We start from the raw sequence: 25,214 nt of genomic DNA, 5'->3' as shown, positions 1-25,214 counted from the left end.
AGGCACCATATAAATGCATGTGTTTTCTCGGACTGTGGCCAGTAAGTTCAGCTCCTGATTCAGCATCTGCGTGACTGATCCAAGTCAAAAATCACTGAAATATGAAAGCAGCAGAGCTCGATGGGGACTGTGAATTGGGTTTGTCTTTATTCCGTCATTTAGAAGGTGCCGACAAGTTTGAAACTGGTTAGGAGTCACTGGTTGGTGAGGTGGACGTGAGGCATCTCAGAAGCTTCTCTCACACTGCGGCTGGGGAACTCCCAGGCGCCACTGTCCCATCGAGCTTTGTCCATTAGTCTCCGATGAAACGAATGGGTCCTCCAAAGGGGCAGGACTGGCTCCAATAGCATAGCATGTGGATTGAAACGCATCAGGTATTGGACAGCGGGGAGAGAGCCCTGGGTGGATTCGGGAGAAGTCCTGGGTGTGGGGGTACTGGGGAGGGAGCCCTGGGCGTTGGGGAGACCTCTCCAGTGTATGAATTGAACAATCTCTCTCTTAGCCCTCTGTGTGACAGAGCAGTTCATTGTTCCTGCATGGTCAGTGATCCCAGGCATGGTATGGCTGCCCAGTTCGCAAGAAGTGTGTTCCAGGAAAAATTTAATCTGCAGTTGCGTGTTCTGGCGGTTTTACTGGGGACTGTTCCAGAAACAGGCACCGTGTCCAACAGCCCGTTACAATCAGGAGAAGAGGAGGGTGGCAATTTCAGCAGAATGGCCCAGCATTGCACGTAATTCACAGGACTGGTTTCTCCATCTCCGATCTCCTGCTCACTCCCAACTGGTTCTGGCAGACAGCTCTCACAGGTGACCTGCAAACATAAAGATTCTCAGAACAGTCATGCCCAGGCTGTGTCCATTCTTAATCCTAAAGGTCGCAGTACTGGGGAATGGGATTCATTTCAATTTCAGACTGGTTAGATACAGAGTAAAACTCCTTCAACACTGTCCCATCAAACACTCCCAGGGATTAATGTAGGATTAGTATAAATGGGTGGTTGATGGTCGGTGCGGACTCGGTGGGCCAAAGGGCCTGTTTCAGTGCTGTATCTCTCAATGACTCTATGATTCAGTGACTCCCGGGACAGGTACAGCACGGGGTTAGATACAGAGTAAAGCTCCCTCTACACTGTCCCCATCAAACACTCCCAGGACAGGTACAGCACTGGGTTAGAATAAAAAAAAAACAGGGTTAGATAACCCCGATGGCGGTCTCTCTACGCGGGAGTCTTCCCCCTTCACATCGGGGACCTGGGGTGGAGGGTGCTGCACAGAGCAGTCCCGTGCAATAGGCTTTTAAGTAGGTTCACAGACTCCCAGGCCGCCTGTACGTTCTGCGGCCTGGACGAGTCCGTGTTCCACGTATAAAAAAGAAAAGGAAAAAAAAAAACGGGGTTAGATACAGAGTAAAGCTCCCTCTACACTGTCTCCATCAAACACTCCCAGGACAGGGACAGCACGGGGATTGGCTCCTCTCTGATTGGGAATACTAAAAAAAAAACGGGGGTTAAAAAAAAACAGGGTTGGCTGTTCTCTGATTGGGAAGCCTGAGTGTTGAGTGCCGGTGGCAGTTGGAGGTTGCAGAGGTGGAGAGAGGAGCTACATTGAGCAAGGGAGAGTAGCTACCAACAAGCAGAGGAAAACTCCAACAACAATCACCTTTAAAAGAGAAGAAAGCGACATTCTTTTTTAGTTGGAAACAAGGCTTTGTCTGGAGGTGGGTGCTGAACACCAGTAATTTACTTTGGACTGTTGGGGGAGGAACAAGTGGCTGGAACAAGGGGTGGGGCTGCCAATTCAACAGGAATCTGTGCTGCTGCACAGGCACACAGGAAAGCTCCCTCCCCACCCCAATTGCCAAGCCTGGGTCAGCTGAAGCTGCCCAGCTAAACAGACGGAAGGGGATAGATAGTACCTGGGCAGCTTCAGCTGACCCAGGTGAAGACGACTCCCCCAACCAGAAGACCGGAAGACCAACTTCAAAGACTGTTTTAAGTGCACTGTGAGCACCACCTCCAGAAAGCAAGTCATCCCTTCCAGCCTGCCTTTGCCTCTCCTCTATTACCTCAGCCTCTCCACTAATCTGTTTGTTTGTTTGTCTTTAATATATATTCAATATTTTCAGTTAAATCGCTGATATTTGGTGTGCAAGTCCACAATTTGGGGTGGGTTTAGCTCTTAGACCCATGGCAAGCCCTTCATCACCGGTGGCGGGGCCCTCTACTACCTATGCAGCTGCAGCTTCTGTGGTTGCCCACGTGGCCCCGTCACCCTTTAAATTGCTAACATCCAGCCATGGGGTGAAGAGCTATCCCCACCCCAACATGTCTATTGAGGCCTGCGTAAAGGCAATGGCCGAGGTTGTCGGCCCCTCGGCCATTGTTGCGGCCTCAAAGATGTATGGGAAGGCTGTGTTCTTTTTGAGGACCGAGCGGGCGGTGTCCCTGGCCCTGAGTAAGGGGCTCGCTGTGGGGGGGACCTTCCTGCCAGTGGACCCTCTGGGGGCCACTGCGCATCGGATAATGTTGTCCAACGTCCCACCCTTCATTCCCAGTGAGCTCTTCCTCCCCCACCTGCACCATCTGGGGGAGGTGAGGTCGGGGATCACCCCAGTCCGGCTTGGTCTTCGGGAGCACAGCCTCCAACATGTCTACTCCTTCCGCCGCCAGTTATTTATGCAGCTGGCGCGGGAGGAGGACACGGAGGGCCAATTTTATGTGGAGTTCCAGGGGACGGCCTACCGCGTCTTCTGGACCTCGGATGGGGCGCGGTGCCACGTCTGCAAGGGGGTGGGGCATGTTCGTAAGAACTGCCTCAACCTCCCGGCCGCCAGCTCCACCTCGGCGGCCCAGAGTGGTTCCACAGCACCTCCTCCCACTCCCCCAACACATCCAATAGACACCGCTCAGTCGGTTCCGGAGGCTGTGGTTTTCACAGCCTCTGGCGGGGAGGGGAGCGTCTGTCCGAGCGGAAGGAAGACGCGGGGAAAAAAGAAACATCATGAGGCGCGTCCCATGGACACTTTGGCTCAACTCGAGCCTGAGCTCAGCCCAAAGCCCATTCCCATGGAATCCACCTGTCCCAGGGCTGGGCTTAGGCCCAGGGTGACTAAAAAGGGAAAAAAGGGTGCGGAGGCGGAGGCCTCTGATGACATGGAGGTCTCTGAGTCTCCGCGCCCAAGTGCGAAAAAGAGGAGAAGGCACCCCTCCACAGAAATAACACAGGGCCCTGAGGTGCAGGGCCCATCTGTTGGAGGGGAGCTGCCTCCTGTTTCTGGTCCTCAGGTACCCCCTACCGCCACCACCAAGGCTACAAAGTCTGGGCAGGTGCTCCCTATTCCTCAGGATGGAGGGGAGGGGATGGCCCCGGTACATGAGGCCCCTCCTGAAGGAGTAAGTGGGGTCCTGCTTGTGGTGGGGGAGCCTGGGGAAGCCGCCCGTTCCGCCACTGCTACTGGGTCGGGTGCCCTGAATGAAGGGGAGGGCGAGGCCCCAGAGGGTCGGGCCTCCCAGCCGGAGTCCACCACCAACCAGGAGACACCTGACCCAGTTATAACTGAGAATGCTGCCCCATCTGCTGGGCCTGTGGGTGCTGGCGGAGCGGGAGATGGCCTCCTCTCGCCGCCTCCAGTCTCGGCTCCGGCTGGTTTCCTGGAGTCCGGAACTTCTGTCTCCCCTGGACCACTCATTGGCCTGGGGACGGAGGTGGAGGGGGGTCCTGAACCGCTGGTGCCTACAGGCTCCAGTTTCACAATAGAACCCAGAGAGGACTCCTCCGCCATCGATCCTGGGGGTGGGATCGTGACGGAGGTGGGACCAGCTGGCGCGGCCGGGACGTCCGCCCCACGGTGTGTGGTAGATGTGTCGGCCGCTGGCGGTGACGACCCAGAGGAGGATGGAGATTCGGTGCGGGGCACGGAGGATGATCTTGATTCCATCGCCAGTGAGGTGGTGGAGTCCCTCGTGCCTCCCACCGAATCTCCTCTCATCCCCACGGCGGAACTCCGGGATTTCCTCGCGGCTTGCAGAGGTTGCCGCAATAAAGTTCAGCTGGCCCTCGACCGTTGGTCGAATCTGGCGCTGATCATACAGTCTGTCCGTGCCGCCCTTAAGATAGCGGGCAAGCGCGCGGACGTGAAACTGGTTGAGAGGCGCCGTTTTAATGTGTTCCTCAATGGGTTGCTGGGGGAGTGGAGGGCCAGGTGCACTTCCACTCCCTCCTCACAGTGAGGTGTTTGTGACGGGTTTTAATTACCTTTGACATGAAGATAACCATAGCCAGCCTCAACATCAACGGCAGCAGAGGGGCTCACCGCAGATTTCACAATCTCTCAGTCCTTGGGGAAGGGAGATACGCGGTGAGCTTTCTGCAGGAAACCCACACTGTTCCGGGAGACAAAGCCACCTGGCTCCTGGAGTGGCAGGGTGGGGTCTACATGTGTCACCTCACCCCTATTTCTAGTGGGGTGGCTATCTTGTTAGCCCCGACTTTTCAGCCGCAGATCTTGGGGGTCAAGGAGCTAGTGCCGGGCCGCTTGCTCCACCTCGCCGTTCGCCTGGGTAGCGTGCCGCTCCACTTTGTGAACGTGTACGCGCCCAGGCCCGGCGCGTTGCAAGCGCGCTTCTTTGAAGAAGTGTCCGCTCTCTTGAGCTCCATCGATAGCGGTGAGTGCATCATCCTCGGGGGGGATTTTAACTGCACCCTCGAGGTGGGGGATCGCTCCGGTCCCCAGCGCGGCCAAGTGTCGGTGGAGAAGTTGAGGGGACTGATCAGCTCCCTTAACTTGGTGAACGTCTGGCGGAATCTCCATCCCGACTCCAGTGCATTCACGTGGAGGTCTGGAGGAGGGGGGTCGCGAATCGACCGCCTCTACATTTCGCAGGCGTACGTCTCCCGCGTTTCGGCGGCCTCCATGCGGCTGGTGCCGTGCTCGGACCACCGCCTGGTGTGGGCGGAGTTTACTCCGCATGCGGGCGGGGTCCGCGTACTGGCACTTTAACAACCGGCTGCTGGAGGACGTGCGATTTCGGGACTCGTTCTGTCGATTCTGGGCCGACTGGAGAAGGAAGCAGGGGGGCTTCCCCTCCTTGAGGCTATGGTGAGATGTGGGCAAGACTCACATCCGCGTCTTCTGTCAGGAGTACGCGAAGGGGTCGACCAAGAGGCGGGAAGCCGAGATCGGGCGCCTTGAGAGGGAGGTGCTCGACTTGGAGTCCCGCCTCGGTCATGCCGTCGCGGACCCGGCCCTGTGGCAGACGTACAAAGAGAAGAAGGGCGCGCTGAGGGACCTGCAGCTCATAGGGTCCCGAGGCGCGTACGTGAGGTCGCGGATCCAGATCCTGGAAGATTTGGACCGCGCCTCACCCTTCTTCTACTCGCTGGAAAAATGGCGGGGGGTCCGTAAGCAGCTCGTCGAGCTGCTGGCCGACGACGGATCCTCCATCACGGATCCGGAGGGAATGGGCCTCCTGGTCCGGACTTATTACAGTGCGTTGTTCTCTCCGGATCCGTCCAGCGAGGATGCGCGCAGAGTTTTGTGGGAGGACCTGCCGCAGGTCAGCCCGGAGGGCGCCGAAGGATTGGAGGCTCCACTCACGTTGGCGGAGCTGACTGGCGCCCTCCACCAGCTCTCGAGGGGCAAATCCCCAGGGCTGGATGGGTTGACCGTGGAGTTCCTCAGGGCGTTCTGGGACGTCCTGGGGGACGATTACGCGCGGGTCCTGGGGGAAAGCCTGGCGACCGGGGAGATGCCCCTCTCGTGGCGCAGGGCGGTCATCGTCCTGCTGCCGAAGAGGGGCGATCTCCGCCCGCTTAAAAACTGGCGTCTGGTCTCCCTCCTCAGCACGGATTATAAGATCTTTGCCCGGGCTATGTCTACCTGCCTGGGCTCCGTGCTGGCCCACATGATCCACCCCGACCAGTCCTACACGGTCCCGGGCCGGTCCATCCAGGACAACATCCACCTGGTCCGGGACCTGATCCATCTTTCCCGGAGGACTGGTCAGTCGGTCGCCTTTCTCTCCCTCGATCAGGAGAAGGCGTTCGACAGGGTGGATCACGATTACCTTTTCGGGACTCAGCGCGCTTTCGGACTCGGGCCGAATTTCGTGGCCCGGGTCCGACTTTTATACGCCGCCGCAGAGTGTCTAGTCAAAGTTAACGGGTCCTTGATGGCACCCCTTCGCTTTGAGAGAGGAGTGCGTCAGGGATGCCCCATGTCCGGCCAATTGTATACCATCTGCGTGGAGCCTTTCCTGTGCCTGCTTCGCAGGAGGTTGACGGGATTGGCTCTGCACGAGCCGGCCATGCGGGTCGTCCTCTCGGCTTACGCCGACGACGTGCTCCTCACGGTCACAGATCCCGTTGACTTGCGGAGGATGCGCGACTGCCAGCAGACCTTTTCTGCCGCGTCCTCCGCAAGTATCAATTGGGAGAAATGTTCTGGACTCCTGGTGGGTCAGTGGCGGTGGACTCCCTGCCGGAGGAGATGACACCATTTGCGTGGAGTACCACGCACCTCCTCTACCTGGGAGTCCACCTTAGCCCCACTGAGGAAGCCTGGCCGGCAAACTGGCAGGAGTTGGAGGAGAAAGTCACCGCTCGGCTGGGGCGCTGGACAGGACTGCTCCGAGTGCTTTCCTGCACAGGCCGAACGCTGGTCATAAACCAACTGGTGGCCTCCATGCTGTGGTACCGGTTGGTCACTTTGGCCCCGCCCCCTGTATTTGCCACCAAGATCCAGAAGAAACTCGTCGATTTCTTCTGGGGCAAGAGGAAACACTGGGTCTCTGCCGCGGTCCTGAGTCTCCATATTGAGGAGGGCGGTCAGTCGCTGGTGTGCGTCCGCACCCAGGCTGCGACTCTCCGCCTTCGGACACTGCAGAGATACCTGTACGTCGAGCAGCCTCCCAGATTGTGTGCACTGGCGACGTATTTTTTCCGCCAGTGTCACTGCCTTCAAGACGACACGCAGCTCCCGGTAGAGTCCGTTAGCCGCGCCTCTCTGAGGGAGTTGCGTGTCTTTTACCGGGATCTATTCCGAGTCTGGAACATGGTCGCCTCCAGTCAGGGCGCTCCCCCGCCGGCGGAGGTGAGCGCCTCGGCTGTCCGGGCGGTCGACTCCGGGGACGGTCCGGCGGGCGGAGGAGTAGCCGAAACCCCCGGGACGCCCCTCACTGCGGGAGGCGAGGGGGCTCAGGAGTGTGCAGCGCTCCTGGCCGAGATGACCCACGCTCGGCCGGAACTGCTCATCGGACCCAGGCCCCGAAACCCTCCTCGGGAGCCGGTCCCGCACAACCCGAGCCGCCTCTCAGAAATGCCCTCCGTGCCATTCCAATCGGTGCGGAGGGGTTTCCTGTATGGGCTGCTCCTGCACACTCTCCACTTCCTCGCCCTCGTCAGCCGGCCGGACACACCCTGGCGGTCCGCATTGCCATCTGGTGGTGAGGGGAATCCCCGATGGAGGTCTCTCTACGCGGGAGTCTTCCCCCTTTACATCGGGGACCTGGGGTGGAGGGTGTTGCACAGGGCAGTCCCGTGCAATAGACTTTTAAGTAGGTTCACGGACTCCCAGGCCGCCTGTGCTTTCTGTGGCCTGGACGAGTCCGTGTTCCAGGTATGTATAGAGTGTGCGAGGTTGCAGCCCCTCTTTGAGTATTTGAAGGGGCTGCTCCTCAAGTTCTGGCTGCACTTCAGTCCCACGCTCCTGATCTTTGGGCACCCGGTGCGGAGGGGCGTGGGCCGGGAGGAGGATCTCCTCGTCTGTCTGCTCCTGGGCCTGGCCAAGGTGGCAATTCACAGGTCCAGGTTGCGGGCCGTCGGGGGTTCCGTCCTCCCAGATTGCCTGCCCCTCTTCCGCGGTTACGTTCGCGCCCGGGTGTCCCTGGAGAAGGAGCATGCGGTGTCCGCCGGTACGCTTGAGGCCTTCCGCGACCGGTGGGCACCGCAGGGACTGGAGTGCATTGTCGACGCCGAGAATGGCATTTTAATTTGAGTTTTGTTCATTTCTGGTTTTAATAAAGCTATTTAAAAAAATATAAGTATGTTTATAAAGGGGGCCTGAGGAATAAAGGCCCCCTCGTCATAGAATATATAAAAGGGGCCTGGGGTATAATGGCCACCTTGGAAGAAAAAAAAAACGAAAAAAAAAACGGGGTTAGATGCAGAGTAAAGCTCTGTCCCCATCAAACACAGTGCTGTTAGGGAGGGAGTTCCAGGATTTTGACCCAGTGACAGTGAAGGAACGATAATGTAGTTCCAAGTCAGGATGGTGTGTGACTTGGAGGGGAACTTGCAGTTGGTGGTGTTCCCATGCATCTGCTGTCCTTGTCCTTCTAGTTGGTAGAGGTCGTGGGTTTGGAAGGTGCTGTCGAAGGAGCCTTGGTGCATTGCTGCAGTGCATCTTGTGGATGGTACACACTGCTGCCACTGTGCGTCGGTAGTGGTGGGAGTGAATGTTTGTGGACAGGGTGACGATCAAGCGGGCTGCTTTGTCCTGGATTGTATCGAGCCTCGTGAGTGTTGTTGGAGCTGCACCCATCCAGGCAAGTGGAGAGTATTCCACCACATTCCTGACTTGTGCCTTGTAGATGGTGGATAGACTTTGGGGAGTCAGGAGGTGAGTTACTCACCGCAGAATTCCCAGCCTCTGACCTGCTCTTGTAGCCACAGTATTTATATGGCAGGTCCAGTTAATGGGGATGCTGGGGCATTCTGTGATGAGAATGCAATTGAATATCAAGGGGAGATGGTTAGACTCTTGCATAAAGTGTTAAAAATTGTGTTGCACCGAGAAAGTGGGCCAAGCTTCTTGTCGTATACAGCAGCAGCTCCAGGGCCCATTTTCCAACTTTGTGTGGCTGGGTGGAGCTGCACATTCAGAGAGATCACAGGAATCCCTCAGAGTCCAGGGTCCCACATCAAGGGCTGTCAGGCTGAGGGCATCCGGTTCCCGTGGAACCCTGAACCCAAGCAAAGGTCAAGGGTGTCAGGACCTCTGCCTCCTTTCCTGTATCCCTGCTTTCTACTGTCCCCACTCAGGAGGCCGACCGCTCAGGACCCTGTACTTACTCTTTGCCAGCACTCTCAGGGCACTCTCCCGCTCTTCGAGCAGCTCCTGAGCAGTCACTGCCATCCTCTGCTGGAGGAACTCGGACACATTCAGGCCTCGCACAATCTGCCAGCTTCCGTTCTGGAAACAGAGACAATCTATGAGCGTAATGTACAGGACACTGGGGAGATCGGTGTATATGGATGAAGTGCACACCTCCCCCACCATTCAGTCCCCTAATATTTCGCCTTAGTGACTATTCGAGTGCAAGCTTAGGCTGGTTATTCAACTGTGAGTGCATCACAGCCAAGTCTGATTTCAGGCAGGGGAGTGTCTCCCTGTGGTTTTATTCCCTCTTTGCCAGCACAGAGGCACTGCGCTGAATTTCCTAGCGCCCGATAACACAGTAAGAAATTGCATTTATATAGCACCTTCAGGAGCATTACAAATTTGACCCCGAGCCACTTGAGGAGAGGTCAGTTTTAAGGAGCGTCATAAAGGAGGAGGAGAGAGAGGCGGAGAGGTTTAGGGAGGGAATTCCAGAGCTCAGGGCCCCCAGGCAGCTGAAGGCACGGCCACCAATGGTGGAGCGATGGGAATCGGGGGGATGGACAAGAGGGTGGAATTGGAGGAGCCGAGAGATCTCGGAGGGTTGTAGGGCTGGAGGAGGGATAGTGAGGGGGGGGGCGAGGGCTGTGGAGGGATTTGAAAACAAGGATCACATCACTGGACAACTGCAAAGTACCCATACACAATGGAATGGTTCAGCACATAGCAAGATCCCATAAACAGAAAAGAGATAAATGATTGGTTAACCTATTTTTAGTGACGTTGGTTGAGGGATAAATATTGGCCCCAGGACACTGGGGAGAACTCCCCACCCCCCCGAACCTCGCTCTTCTTCCAAGAGTGGCCCTGGGATTCCTTAGGTCCGCCTGGGAGGGCAGACAGGGCCCCGTCCCATCCGGAAAATGGCACCTCTGACAGTGCGGCACTCCCTCAGTACTGTCCTGGGAGTGTCAGCCTGGTTTATGGGCTCTGGTTTGGGGCTCCAACCCACAACCTTTGCACCTCAAGGTGAGAGCGTGTGTCATCACTGAAAGATGTTCACACATGGAGAATAATAGTGTAGACAGTACCTGCACGGTCACTGGAAAGGAGTAAATGAGCTGCTCAGGAACTCCATAGCAATTCCTATTGGAGGTGACTCCCATCGAAATCCATTCACCCTGTGAAGAACAAGGATCGGAAAATACTGAACAGTGAGAAAACAGTGGCAACCAGTCAATGACGGCGGGTCAACAGTGAACGACGGTGGGGAGGGATTCTTACCCCAATAGAGACCACCCCCAGCCTCCACCCCCCAAGTGGCCTGGGCAGCTGTGAGGGCTTTGGCTTGAGATTGAAATGTGGGAGCGACTCTCAGCCATCTCGGGCAATTGATCCCCTCACCTCCGCTCAGGGTGCTGCCCTCTGCTTCCCCGCTCAATATCCAAAGGAGAACGAGTGGGCTGTTCGACCATGGCAGGCATTACGACCGGCAGACACCCCCCCCCCCCCCCCCCCCCCCAGGATGGGATAACAGCTGCAGATCATGAGCAGGACACCTCCCCCTACCAACCCCAGTGCCACCATCACTGGCACCCAATCAATATGCCCCTCCCGCCCATCCTTGGACCAGCTAATTCAACCTGGGCCTGTTCGACTCAGCCCTGGACCAATGCAAGAGCTTAAACCTTAGAATCGCCCCTAGGAGAGCGCGTGGCGCCTGCGTGACCCTCCATCACTTCTCTGAGCCTCTTGCTGGCAATGCTGCACTGACGTCAACATTTAAAGAAATGTATTCCAACGTCAGGAGAGTGAGAGAGGCTGAGGTCAGGACCTGATCAGAGAGCCCAGGGATTTACTGCAGTAAATCCTTCATCATCATCCCCCACTGATTAGAAACCAGCTCTTTCCCAGTCTGTGGATACCTTCAACCTCAAGCAACTTGCAAGAACACCATGTCATCGCCAATTATTCCCCCAAGTGATCGTACCTCCTGCGTCCCAGACCACAGTGCCCGCAGGTGCTCACAAACAGCGCTGGCGACAGGCATGGCACCGGAGAGTTTGCCCGCCCGGGTCACAGCCGCCACTCGCTCCCGGATGCTCTACGGAGAGAGAGAGAGAGAGAGAGAAAAAAAACACCACAGTTAGTGAGGGAGGTGGCTGAGAATGGGGTGGGAATTCAGTCGGCTGCTTCCCGGGTGACCGAGAGTGGAAGGCCAGCACGGGATCCGCTCAAGGGAAGGGAAAGGGGACAAACGCTCACCGAGATGAAGTCTCCGCCCAGCCACCCGTTATCCCCCATGACTTGGCGGAGCCCGACTATGTGGGAGCCACGGGTGACCGTGGCGTGGCTTATGTCGGGGTACTGCGTGGCAGAATGATTGCCCCAGATGATGACGTTCCGCACGGCTCCGGCATCAGTGCCCAATGTAAGGGCAAGCTGTAATGAGGGAATGATAAAACACGGTCAGTGATTAATCCAGGAGCGGAGAGGCTCACCTGGGGAAAAGAGTCCCATACAACCACTCACCCAGCCCTCTGTCTTCTCATCTCCCTCCGCCAGCCCTACAAGATCATACCTCCTCCCTATCTCTGTAACCTCCTCCATCCCTATAAGATCTCACCCACTCCCTCCCTATCCCAGGAACCTCCTCCAGCCCTACAACCCTCTGAGATCTCTGCCCTCTTCTAATTCTGGCCTCTTGCCCATCCCCCGATTTCCACCACTCTACCATTTTCGGCCGTGCCTTCAGCTGCCTGGGGGCCCTGAAATCTGAAATTCCCTCCCGAAACCTCTCCGCCTCTCTCCTCCTTTAAGACGCTCTTGAAAACGTACCTGTTTGGCCGAGCTTTTGGACACTGGTTCGACTATCTCCTTATGTGGCCTCTCCACCTCCCTCCCACACCGGAGTAAACAGCCCCCTGCGTGTATATGAGCACATTACCTCGTTCCGAGGCAGAGGTTCCTTGTGCGTGCCACTCGGTACCCTACCTGGGCCTGAACTCGTTTCTGGTCCAGCAGCGTCAGACAAGAGAAGTTCTCCCGTGGGATGGAGGGGGCCGACGTCATGGCAATGAGACAGCTGGTATTGGCCGGGCTGCCCACCACTAGGACCTGGGAAAGACAGACAAGAAGATGGCAGCAAGGTTGTGGAGCCTCTCGGGGAACTGAGCAACACACTGTACCTTTCACACTCGACCACACTGTGTGAAGTGTTCCCATCTGCCCTCATGGTTTGATCTCTTCTAGAACCAAATCATTTGTCAGTACAGTTGGAGGCCTTTTGTCCCATCATCCTGTGCTCTCCCTCTCTGAAAGAGCACTAATCCTTAATCCCCCATCCCTGGACCCTTTCAAGTTTTACTTTTTTTTTTTAAAAGACATTCATTATTCATCTTATTAGCAATTTACCTGATGAGATACAAAGCCAAATATCCAAGTTTGCCAATGACACAAAAATAGACGGCATCGTAAGTAGTGTAGATAGCAGCATAAAATCATGGAGATATTAAGTTTCACCCAGTCACTTAACCAATGACAAATGGATTTCAATGTGAGTTCATCCATTTTGGACCTAAAAAGGATAGAACAGGCTACTTTCTAAATGGTGACAAGCAGAAATACTGGAGGTCCAAAGAGACTTGGGGGTCCAGGTACACACGACAATATTGAAAATGCTGGTCCCTTTAATGAAACACTTCAGTGTTAATAGAGAGCAGGTGATGCTCATTGTAGTTTTGCAGTTAAGGACTGGGTTTTTTTGGCCAGTTGGGGAGGTCCCTCTGGACAGACTTAGTCCAGAAGGAAAGAGTGGGAACTGATGTTTGGGCTGAACTATGAATTGCCAATAAAACATTTGTGGATCAGAGACTGTCATCTGCCTCCTCATTTTGGTGACTGGACATCTGCCTGTTTAACATGGTAGCAGAGGATTAACTTTGATCTCTTCAGGTGGGATCTCTCCAGGAGCCTTGCCAAAGCAAGGCTCCTGGTGGCTTTTGGGGTGAAATGGTTGAAACACACTGGAGGCTCTCGAACTATGATCAACAATGGTCTTTTTGGAATTGGAGCCATATAAACAATGGAAGAATGAGGTAGAAATGCCCTAACCAAGAGGAAGCAAAGTATGGCTTTGTCTTGACCAGGAAAAAGCAAGATTAGAAGTAAAATATTTCTGGAACTGAATGTTACTGACTTGGATACTGAAGAGGGATTGTCAATTCTAATACAATTGATGGACAAGATTTACAAAATAAGGTGATTTGTTGGAAGTCTATGAGGCACGGCCGACTTTTGATTAACTTAATAAGACAGACAATCAGTCCATGGAAGAATACGTCATGGAATTTGATCGGTTATATAACAGACTAAGAAATGTCAGTCTAGAAATTCCTGAGTCTGTGCTTGTGTTCAAATTGACTTTTGGTTTTGACAGGGGTTCAATTCCATGGTACAGATTCTCTTTGAGCAAATGACTGCAGCCCGAAAGAAATTTTTGGGGAAAACAATCACTTCCAGCTACCTTCATGTCACAAATTCTGCAGTGATAGAGAATGGAGGACTCCATTGATTACTGGCTCTCAAAATTGATGGGGGCCTGGTTGCGGGCACTTGTACGGAGAGAGAGAGAGAGTTGCTGAAAGACCTTTTTGAAGTGGGTCGCACTTATGATCGATAAAAGCAAAATACTGCAGATGCTGGAAATCTGAAATGAAAACAAGAAACGCTGGAAATACTCGGCAGCTCTGGCAGCATCTGAGGGGAGAGAGACGCAGAGTTAACTTTTCGGGTCACTGAGCTGAAACGTTAACTCTGCTTCTCTCTCCACATATGCTGCCAGACCTGCGATTTCCACCATTTCTTGCACTTATGATAGATCTACGGATCAAAACAGAAGGCAAGGTTGGGATGATAACCGAAGGCGAATAAATCCCAGAGATGCACGGGGAAGAGGTTAATTTTTTTTTCCGGTGTGAGTCTAAGTATCACTATGCAGGGAACTGTCCTAGAATCAGGAATCCAAGTATTTGAAGTGACTCATGAGATGGACATGAAATATCATATTGGTGACTGAAAACTCGAGTCGGGCCATGAGCATTTTGGTTGCTGATTCATTCAATTGTGCAATTTTATTAGATAGTGGTTATACCTCAACGATGTGTGGAGTCGACTCGCTGAACTGTTACTTGGAATCCCTTGACAAGGCAGATAGAAGTAAAGTTCGAGAATATGAAAGTGCTACTTGCTTTAGGTTTGGAAACGACAATACATTAACGTCTTTAAAGCGAGTGGTCCTCCCGTGTGAACGAGCAGGAATGCGTCCCGCTGTTGAGTAAATCTTCGATTTTGAGGGGGGAGGGGGAGGTGGTGGGGGGGGGGGAGAAAAGCGAAGATGAGATTGGACATGGAGAATGACAAAGCATTTGTCTTCGGTAAAGCGGTAAATTTACAATTCACTCGATCAGGACATTATTATATCCCATTGAGGAAACCGAGTGTTTCTCGCCAAGAAGTATTATTGACGTCTGGAGACAAGAGTCTGGCTAACAAGAGGAGGATTATCTGGAAGTTGCACAGACAATGTGCCCATCCTTCGTAGCAGAAGTTAAAGCTACTACCAAAGGATGCCAGAATTGTGGATAAAGGATATGACACTCTTGAACAAATCACATCTCAATGTGACATACGTATTAAATATCGGAAGACACCGCCACGCCCGGTTGTGAGTGTTTCATTAGCTCGGGAATTTAATGAAGTGCTGGCTATGAACCGGAGTGTGGGACAGAGATCATGGTATTTATCTGTTGCATTTTGTTGATTTATGGCAACTAGGTTCAGCATATCTACGGTAATAAACAACAAGGACAATAGTGGATAAAGTTATGGAAAAGTGGGTAGGTTAGGGTCTTGGAACGCCGGCAATATTTCTGACAGATAACGGAAGGGGAATTCGCAAATGACGAGTGTAGGGACATGTGAGAGAACCTAAATACTGTAGTTATGAATACTGCTGCAGAAAGCCCATTCAGCAACGGATTGTGAGAGAAATCATGGGATAATCAATGACATGTTGCACAAAATACTGACCAGATCAACCGAACTGTAAGCTACAAACGGCTCTTGCATGGGCAGTACATGCAAAACATTCTTTACGAGGCTGGGGAGGTATAGGATCTGAGACATCAAGAAATAGATACCGATACACGTACTGTCTTGGAAGAACAAAAAGAAGTCATCTCATTCCAAGGATCAGTTGCCCAAAGCAGGTTCCCGGGTGGTGTACCGGCCAGCAGGGTCCAATAACTGGAGGGAGTCTACGATAGTTGGACAGGCAGGGAAGTCTACAGGAAAATACAAAAATTGGTTAAATGTCCAAGAAGAGGGACAAGAAGTGAAGTCCATGGATTGGCAAACAGGAGTTTAAGAATGGAGAACGGGAAAACCATAGCTTGAGTTCAGATAATGATTCAGGAGATCTATCTGGGAGGAGAAAAAGGTCGGTCGCGTACTGTTGAAAGGACCTCTAGTAGATATTTTGACAGCGGTAGTCCAGAGAGAGCTCAACGTGAGGCTGCAGCCTGATGAGGCGATGGTGTAGCCTAGATAGCGGAGAACCTTCTTTGGATAAGACCAGAAGCAGAAGTCCCAGTGATCGGGAAGCGTCTGTAGCTGCTAATAGGTTAGATAGAGCGAAGAGGGGCTAAACTGAGAGTTAGATAGTTGGAGAGAATTTGGGGTATATTCGGAGGTTGTGGATATTCTCAGATGGATTTATACAGGGGGGAAAAAGTCTTACCAGATGGGACCTAATAAGGCCGAGGCTCGGTTGCTGGCCAGAGGTTTTGAGGAGTGCTTGGGAGATAAAGATATCGGGATAGACTCCCCCACAGCGGGAAAGGTGATTTTTGAGGGTCTTTTTGGCCAGTTTAGCAACCGATTCTTAGAGGTGCAAGTCTTTCCTTCAGGGTGACCTGCTTCAGAGGGAGGTGTTTCTCCAGCCTCTGAAGAAAGCATTAGACAGAGAAGGGAAGCTCCGGGAGTTGAATGAATGTGTTTATGGGTTGAAAGACGCTTCCCGGGTATGGTATTTTTCAGTGAGGGCAGTTCTGTTACAGTTAGGGTGTCCACAACTGCAGACGGACCCTGCAATGTTTTATTGGCATTAAGATGGAAAAATGTCACATTCGTCGCAATTGGTCGCACCAGATCGGGACAGAAAAGACGCAGCTACATCTCAGGATGAACTGGGACAGTTGAGGTGTCTTGTCGGACAGCTCAATTGGTCAGCCTCGCAGACGAGACCAGATGCAAGTTTTGATGTGCTACAACCTCAGGATGTTTTCATCACAAGACTAAAGTTCAAGACATCCGCAGGGCGAACAAAACGTTTATATTAAAAAAAAAAGATTTAAATAGAGCAGTGTGTGCTGAAGTTCCCTGCTTTGGATGATCCCAAAAATATTATTTCTTTTGTTTAGTGATGCCTAAAGAGACTGAAAAGACAATACAAACTGAATGTTATAGATAAATGATCTTGGTGGGATAACATACATTCGACAAAAAGTGTCAATGAGAAGGCTGAGGACAGACATAGCCAGTTCGAAGCAAATGTTGGAAAGGAAGGATATCTCTAAGCTGAGATGGGTGGATTCTCGTCATCAAACGATCAGACTGTTTCACTAAGGGAATGCCTCTACTGAAAAGTTGTTGACAGGTCTAGAAGGAGGATATCTTGCTCTGTAATGTTTGGGAATCTAACATTTTTAGATACTTATCTGTACATTTTTTGTTTTCAAAAGAAAGGGGATCTGACAATATTGAAAATGCTGCTCCCTTTAATTAAACAGGACTCACTTCAGTGTTTATAATGTGCATCACCTGCTCTCTTCTCTTGTATTTAAACGCCGGGGTTTTTGCCGAGGTGGGGAGTTGCCTCTGGACAGAGTTCATCCAGAAGGAAAGAGTGGGAACTGAAGTTTGGACTGAACTAGGAACTGTCAATAAAACAGTTGTGGAGCAGGGACTGTCATCGACTTCCTCATTTTGGTGAGTGGAAATGTTCCTGTTTAACAACACAGATCGTTAACATGTCATGGACAGGGACAGAAAATCATCAAAGGCTTGACGGCAAGGCAGCATTTGACCGAGTAAGGAGCCCGAGCAAAATTGAGGTCAATGGGAATCAGGGGGAAAACCCTCCGCTGGCTGGAGTCATACCTAGCGCAAAGGAGGATGGTTGTGGTTGTTAGAGGTCAATCATCTGAGCTCCAGGACATCACTGCAGGAGTTCCTCAGGGTAGTGTCCTGGGCCCAACCATCTTCAGCTGCTTCATCAATGACCTTCCCTCCATCATGTCAGAAGTGGGGATGTTTGCTGATGATTTCACAATGTTCAGCACCATTCGTGACTTCTCAGATACTGAAGCAGTCCATGTAGAAATGCAGCAAGACTTGGACAATATCCAGGCTTGGGCTGATGTGTGGCACGAATGTTACTTGCCACTTAAGTGCCAGGCAATGACCATCTCCAACAAGAGGGAATCTAACCATCTCCCCTTGACATTCAATGGCATGATCATCGCTGAATCCCCTACTATCAACATCCTAGGGGCTACCATTGACCAGAAACTGAACTGGAATATAAATACCATATAAATACCATGGCTACAGCAGCAAGTTAGAGGCTGGGAATCCTGAGGCGAGTAACTCACCACCTGACTCCCCAAAGCCTGTCCACCATCTACAAGGCACAAATCAGGAGTGTGATGGAATACTCTCCACTTGCCTGGATGGGTGCAGCTCCAACAACACTCAAGAAGCTCAACACCATCCAGGACAAAGCAGCCCACTTGATTGGCACACCATCTACAAACATTCACTCCCTCCACCACCGACGCACAGTGGCAGCAGTGTGTACCATCTACAAGATGCACTGCAGCAACTCACCAAGACTCCTTAGACAGCACCTTCCAAACACGTGACCTCGACCACCTGGAAGAACAAGGGCAGCAAATACATGGGAACACCACCACCTGCAAGTTCCCCTCCAAGTCACACACCATCCTGACTTGGAACTATATCGGCCGTTCCTTCACTGTCGCTGGGTCAAAATCCTGGAACTCCCTTCCTAACAGCACTGTGGGTGTACCTACCCCACATGGACTGCAGCGGTTCAAGAAGGCAGCTCACCACCACCTTCTCAAGGGCAATTAGGGATGGGTAATAAATGCTGGCCTAGCCAGTGACGCCCACATCCCATGAATGAATTTAAAAAAATAATAAAATAATGGAATGTTGGCCTTCATATCTCAAGTCTAGAATACAAGGGGATAGAAGTCATGCTTCAGCTATACAAAGTCCTGGTTAGACCACACCTGGAGTTACTGGGAGCAGTTCTGGGCACCACACCTTAGCAAGGATATACTGGCCTTGGAGGGAGTGCAGTGTAGATTGACCAGAATGATACCTGGACTCCAAGGGTTAAATTACGAGGAGAGATTACACAAACTAGGCTTGTATTCCCTGAAATTTAGAAGGTTAAGGGGTATTTGATCAGAGTTTTCCAGATATTAAGGGGAACTGATAGGGTCGATAGAGAGAAACGATTTCCGCTGGTTGGGAAATCCAGGACTCGGGGGCAGAGTCTAAAAATTGGAGCCAGACCTTTCAGGAGTGAAATGAGGAAACACTTCCACACACAAAGGGTGGTAGAAGTTTGGAACTCTCTTCCACAAACGGCAATCGATGCTGGATCAATTGTTAATGTTAAATCGGAGATTGGTTAACAAATTATCAAAGGTATTAAGGGATATGGGGCAAAGGCGGGTATATGGAGTTCGGTCATAGATCAGCCATGATCTGACTGAACAGGCTCGAGGGGCTGAATGGCCTCCCCACTGTTTCTAAAGGTCCTCTTTCCCCACATCCCTGCAATTTTTTTTTCTTCGAGTATTTTTCCAATTCCCTTTTGAAGGCTCCTGTTGAATCTGTCTCCACCGCCCTGTCAGGCAGCGCATTCCAAATCCTAACCACTCGTTGGGTAATGCCTCTGATTCTTTTACCAATCGCCTTCAATCTGTGCCCTCTTGTTATCGAAGCTTCAGCCATTGGGAACAGTTTCTCCTTTTGCTATCGAAACCCTTCATGATTTTTAAACTCCCTCTTGCACCCTCTTCACAGCCTTGATATCCTCCCCTAAGTAGAATACTCGAAACTGGGCCCAATATTCTAACTGCTGCCTAGCCAGTAATTGGTATGGGTTTAGCATCACCTCTATTTATTTTACATTATTTATAAAAGTAGAATTCTGTACCAAACCCCTGAGTCAATGGTAATGATATTTATAGAGGCTGCATTACTATATCAGTTTGTGTTTGTGGGGAGATTCTGTTAACAATCGGAATTAATTGGACAGATCGAGGCCACTCAGTCCTAGAGTCTGCAAGTTGTGGCTGGCAAGCAGAGAATGCTGAAGTGGCTTTAAATCTTGAAAGAAAACATCTTGCTTTTTCATTTCAGTGTCAGCCCCGACTCGGTCGGTACCTCTCCCACCTCCGCGTCAGAGGGTCATGGGTTCGCGATTTGAGCCCACATTCCAGGCCGACATTCCCAGCACCAGTACTGAGGGGGTTGCTGTCTTTTGAGTGAGATGTTAAACTGAGGCCTCGTCCGCCCCTCCCGGGTGGACGTAAAAGATCCCACCGCCACGATTGGAAGAAGAGCGGGGGGGGTTCTTCCCGGGGCCAATATTAATCCCACAACCGGCATTAATAAAACCCACGGTCCGGGTCATGATCGCATTGCTGTCTGCAGGACCTTGCTGTGCGTGAATTGGCTACTGCACTTCCTGCATCACGACAGTGACTGCACTCAAAGTATTTCATTGGCTGTGAAGCGCTTTGGGACATCCTTGGGCCGTGAAAGGCGCTACAGAAATGCAAATCTATCTTTCTTTCTTTAATGTTCTTGGCCCGGCGCCTCATCCCACGTTGCCGTATTCTTAGGCGTGAGGCTCAGTACCCCTCCTCTCAGCTGCCGAGCGTTGAGAGCTCAGAGGGGAATTGATCACTGATGTAGGTCAGTGCCAACCCAGAATTAAACTGGTCAGCGAAATAGGAGAATTACGGTACCGAGGTGTGTTTGGGGTGGGGAAGTGGAGCAGCTTTGACGGACCAAATAACCGTTTCTGATCCTTTTTAGCTTTCTTTCCATCGTGTTCTGTCTCTGTCTCTCTCTCTTCAGACCCAGTGCCAACTCCAGTGTTCTCACAGCACACTGCCAACCTCCAGTGGCAGGGACCGGTACTGCTGGAGGAGTGGATGCTCTCTCTCTCTCTCTACAAGAAGTCCACAACACAGAAATGGGCCATTTACCACAACGGGTCTCTGCTGGTGTTCATGTAACTGTGGCCTGGCACACAAATATCAAGGGTTCTCACACTCTGACAGAGGCACTCACCCCTTTTTTCATGGTCTGCTTGGCAGGGGAGTGCCCCCTTTTTAAAGGGGTCCTTGTGGTTGGGGAACCATCCTGTTAAAGGGGGTCTGATAGTGGAACCTCCCCCTTTTCACACACCCCAACATCTGAGTGAAATCGTTCAAGCCCAGAAGATCCTCCAAAAAGGCCCTGCTGGCAAGCACCCAGCAAGACTTGCATTTCTACAGCGCCTTTCACATCCTTCAGGACTGCCGACATATCCCATTGAATTCATCCATGAGCACCTCAGTAATAATCAGGGGAGGGAACTGGATTGGCAGGGGTTGTGGAAATAAAATAGCAGGAGGGATTCAGGGCCCCCTACCTTGACTGTCTTCTTGGCATACGTGTCCAAGGCCTGCCCCTGTGATCTGAATAGCCGAACATTAGCTTTTAAATGGTTGCTGCTCTCCATGCCCTCAACCCTGGGCATTGCTCCGACCAGAACAGCAACATCCGCATCCCTGAAGGCCACCTCGTCCCGGTCTGTCACCGTGACTTCTGCAGGAAAGGGAGAGGTGGACTTAAGTCACAGGTTGCCAACTCCTGCCCTGGAGGTTTCATCACCTGACCTCCAACTGGCCCGCCCACACTCCCACCATTGGTCAGCCCATATGTCCATCAGCATGACGCCTCGTCTTCCCACGGCCAATTGGAAAGCGAGCAGACTTTTTGATTGACTGTCAAGAATCATCCAATCACTTTTTCTTCCCCCAACAACCCCATCTCCCATATTATCCACTATTTTTCTCTGGGATTGGCTCACTGCAGTGTCTGGAGACTCCCAGGGCAATCCAGATAATCTTTTTTTTTAAAAAGTGATGCTGGTTGCAGGATAGGACACTGGGGAGAACTCCCCATCTGCTCTTCTTCCAGTGGAATCTGTGGGATCTTTTAACATCCACCTGAGGGCGGCCACAGTTTTGCGTTTCGTCCGAAAGGTGGCACCTCCGACAGTGCAGCACTCCCTCAGTGTGGGCACTGGGAGTGTCGGCCCAGATTATGGGCTCGAGTCTCTGGCCCGCGCCCACAACCTTCTGACTCCGAGGCGAGGGAGAGATGCATTTAAGGGGAAGCTGGATAAGCACGAGGGAGAAAGGAAAAGAAGGATATGCTGATCGGGAGAGAGAGAAAATATGGCGGGTAGAGGCTTGCGTGCAGCGTGAACGGCGGCCCAGATGGGTTGAGCCAAAAGGCCTGTTTCTGTGCTTAAATCAATGCAGAGTTTGCTTTGACGAGCTGTTACCTTGAAGGAGTTCGAGGGCGCAGTCCTGTAGCTCCATGGCTACCCCTCCCAGCACACCCATCATCGAGGGTATGTCCATCAGGACCAAAGCCACGGGCTGCAACAGCAACACAAGTCTGGTGATACATATTTTGGTAGGAAGAATGAGGAAAGGCAACCACAGACTAAATAGTACACTCTTAAAAGGAACAGAGACCTGGGGGTGTGTGGGCACAAATCTTTGAAGGTGACAGAACACGTTAAGCTTGTTTAAAAAAAGCAAACGGAATCCCTGGCTTTATCAATAGAGGGATGGAGTACAATAACAAGTTATACTAAACCTTTACAAAACACTGGTTAGGCCCCAGCTAGAGTACAGTGTTCAATTCTGGGCACCGCACTTTAGGAAGGATGTCAAAGCATTGGAGAGGGTGCGGAGGGAGATTTACCAGAATGGGAGCAGGGGTGAGGGACTTCAGTTAATGTGGGGAGACGGGGAGAAGCTGGGATTGTTCTGCTCAGAGCAGAGAAGGTTAAGGGGAAATTTAATGGAGGTGTTCAAAATCATAAATAAGGAGAAACTGTTTCCGCTGGCAGGAAGGTCCACAAGCAGAGGACAGAGATTTAAGATAATTGGCAAAAGAACCAGAGGGAGAGAGGAGGAGAACTGTTTTTGACGCAGTGGGTTGTTGTGATCTGGAACGCGCTGCCTGAAAGGGCGGTGGAAGCAGATTCAATAGTAGCTTTCAAAAGGGGAATTGGGTAAATAGGGGGGAAAGAGCAGGGGGGTGTTGGGAGTGGGACTAATTGGATAGCTCTTTCAAAGAGCTGGCACAGGTACGATGGGCCGAATGGCCTCCTTCTGTGCTGCACGATTAATGGAACGCAGGTTATACTTGCCAGCATTCAGTTGGATTCTGGTATTTGTGCAATTGCACAATCAGCCTGTTACACTGAGAGTCGAGGCGTGCCTACTTTACACTCAGGCCTGTCACAAAGAGCTTGGAACTGGTTCAGAAAGCTTCACCTCTCAAACTGTGCTACTGGGGTAAAAAGGTATAAACTACACACTTGGTGTCAATCAGAGGGGTTGGGAAGAGCAGTCAAAGGCCACACAGAAAACACAGCAAGAGGCAAAGTTGGATCAGAGCTGGAGGGACTGAGGGGGGGAGGGGAGGGGAGGGACCAGGGACAGAGAGAGGGAGTCAGAATGAGGAAGAGAAACCTGAAATCAGCTCACACTGTTAGACCCACATCTTGTGCTGGTCAGAACACAGTAACATGAGGCCATTCAGCCCCTCGCGCCTGTTCTGCAATTCAATGAGATCGTGGCTGATCTGCGACCTAACTGGGCCTTTGCCCCAAACTGCTTCATAACTTTGGCTAATAAAAGTCTGACGGTGCCGGATTTCGAATGAACAGTTGATTGGGTGACGAAGAATGGAGATTGTTCCTGAACAAGCAGCTATCAGTGGTAAGTCGGATGTGATCATACTTGCCTGTTCCTTCCCAAACACCTCGCCATTGGCTAAGCTGTACAGCAGCGTGTAAGCAATCTGCCCGGCAGCTCCCGTCACCAGCACCTTCAGTGGGTCAGCCTGCAACGAGAAGCATCGCAACAGGATCTTCAGTCTGTCGCAGCCCAGCCCTAGCATCCCTGCACATTGAGCAGCAATATCCCCGGGCAGCACAGTCCCTTCTCATCTCACCTTGGTCTGCCTCCAAGAAACTCTACATCATACCAAACACTTCTGTTCTGATCAGCTCTTCCTTTACAGCCCGGGACCACTCCTATATCTTGAGATGTAGTTACACAGAAATTACAGCACAGAAACAGGCCATTCGTCCCATCTGCTCCATGCTGGTGTTTCTGCTCATGAGCCTCCTCCTACCCCCAATCACCATCTCCTTCTACTCCTTTCTCCCTCATGTGTTGATCCAGCTTCCCCTTAAATGCATCGATACCATTCACCTCGACCACTCCCTGTGATTTCAATTTCATTTCAATTCAGAAACTGTGTTCAGATTCCTCCAGTCTTGCTCCCTCCCTATCTCCGTAACCTCCTCCAGCCCCACAACCGCCTGAGATCTCTGTGCTCCTCCAATTCCAGCCTCTTGTCCATCCCCCTAAACCTCACCACCTCTCTCTCTCTCTCTCCTCCTTTTAAGGCGCTCCGTAAGACCGACCTCTTTGACCGAGCTTTTGGTCACGTGTCCCTAATATCTCCTTGGAAAGTTAGGCGAAAGGTGTTTTATCAATTGTGGGTGAATGCAGACGGCCGAGTGTTGTGTGGGATAGTCCGCCACGGCGGGCATCGCGGAAGGGCCCGCACGCTCCAGAAGGAGTGGCTGGCCGGTGACCCGGAGGTGGAATATTTGCGTCATTGGCGCACAGAAGGAGGTCATTCCGCCCAAGCCGGCTCTCTGTAGAGCAATTCACTCCCATTCCCCTCCTGTATTCCCATAGCCCTGCAATTTTATTTTCCTCAACTGCCCATCCAACTTCCATTGACCCTTCCTTAGGGCACTGAGGCCAAGTGCAGGGCGATGCCTGTTGAATCAACCCCAAGCCTGCTCCCTTTGGCAGGTTCTGCCCAGCACCTGAACCCGGAAGAGTGGGGGGGGCGGGGCGGGGCGAGTCCTCTGATGGACAGGGATACCAGCCAATCACGTGCAGGCACATCCCCAGCCAATCAGGTAGCAGGTACCCACCCACACAACCAATCGTCGGGCAAACCCATCAGGCCAATCGCAAGGTGGGTGGGTGCATCCACAGCCAATCAAAAGACGAGAAAGCCCCCAAGCAATTACACCAAGAGCCAATTGTCCGGCCAGTCCCCATGAAGGGTCACTGACCTGAAACATTAACTCCGCTTCTCTCTCCACAGATGTTGCCGGAGCTGCTGACTATTTCCAGCACTTTTTTTTTTGGTTTTATTTCAGGTTTCCAGCATCCGCAGTATTTGGCTTTTATTTATCCGGCCAGTCCCAACTGGCAATCACAGGCACAGCCAATCGGATAGCGTGTGGCCTCCTCCTCCTCCCCCCCCAGCCAATCACACGACGCGCTCGCCCCAGCCAATCACCCGTTCGATGGTGGCTTAACCAATGGGAAGGCCGGGTTCACCGTGGATTAGCCAATGGCGCCGACCCGCCCGCAGGCCCAACGTCGAAAAGGAAAGAGCCGACGGCAGCTGAGGGAGCAGAAGCGGTCTGAGGATGCGCGCTGAGGGGAGGGGGGGGGGGAGAGGAGGAGGGGGAGGAGGAGGGGGAGGAGGCCCCGGGGTTTCCTCTCAGCGCAACTCACCATGGCGCCGCGCGGCCTCGCTCTCAACGCGAGGGGGCGGGGGTCACCCAGAGGTCACCGGGCAACCGCTCCCTGCTCACAGGGCTCCGCCCCCTAGCAACACGCCAC

General features: G+C 52.4%; 1 protein-coding gene across 7 annotated transcripts; it reads right to left on the bottom strand.

The window, feature by feature from the left end:
* Positions 1-125: 125 nt before the first annotated feature.
* Positions 126-25,214, bottom strand: LOC137355937 (malate dehydrogenase, cytoplasmic-like). Of its 7 annotated transcripts, XM_068021621.1 has the most exons (10): positions 24,656-25,017; positions 23,299-23,397; positions 21,821-21,917; positions 20,900-21,075; positions 12,091-12,213; positions 11,362-11,538; positions 11,087-11,200; positions 10,188-10,277; positions 9,069-9,189; positions 718-811 (listed from the first exon to the last, which is right to left on the bottom strand). In XM_068021621.1, the coding sequence occupies exons 1-10, from the start codon at positions 24,662-24,664 to the stop codon at positions 801-803; spliced, it is 1,017 nt and encodes a 338-aa protein (XP_067877722.1). In that variant the 5' UTR covers positions 24,665-25,017; the 3' UTR covers positions 718-800. The 7 variants fall into 7 exon arrangements, with proteins under 7 accessions (XP_067877720.1, XP_067877719.1, XP_067877721.1 ...); XM_068021619.1 differs by lacking the exons at positions 9,069-9,189; positions 24,656-25,017 and adding an exon at positions 25,107-25,214 and having other exon boundaries at positions 126-811; positions 21,821-21,936; XM_068021618.1 differs by lacking the exons at positions 9,069-9,189; positions 24,656-25,017 and adding an exon at positions 25,107-25,214 and having other exon boundaries at positions 126-811.

This window comes from Heterodontus francisci, chromosome 44 (assembly GCF_036365525.1).
Source record: "Heterodontus francisci isolate sHetFra1 chromosome 44, sHetFra1.hap1, whole genome shotgun sequence".
Taxonomy (NCBI): domain Eukaryota; kingdom Metazoa; phylum Chordata; class Chondrichthyes; order Heterodontiformes; family Heterodontidae; genus Heterodontus; species Heterodontus francisci.
Note: the sequence above shows the minus strand (reverse complement) of the source record. Positions and strands in the feature narration are given on the sequence as shown.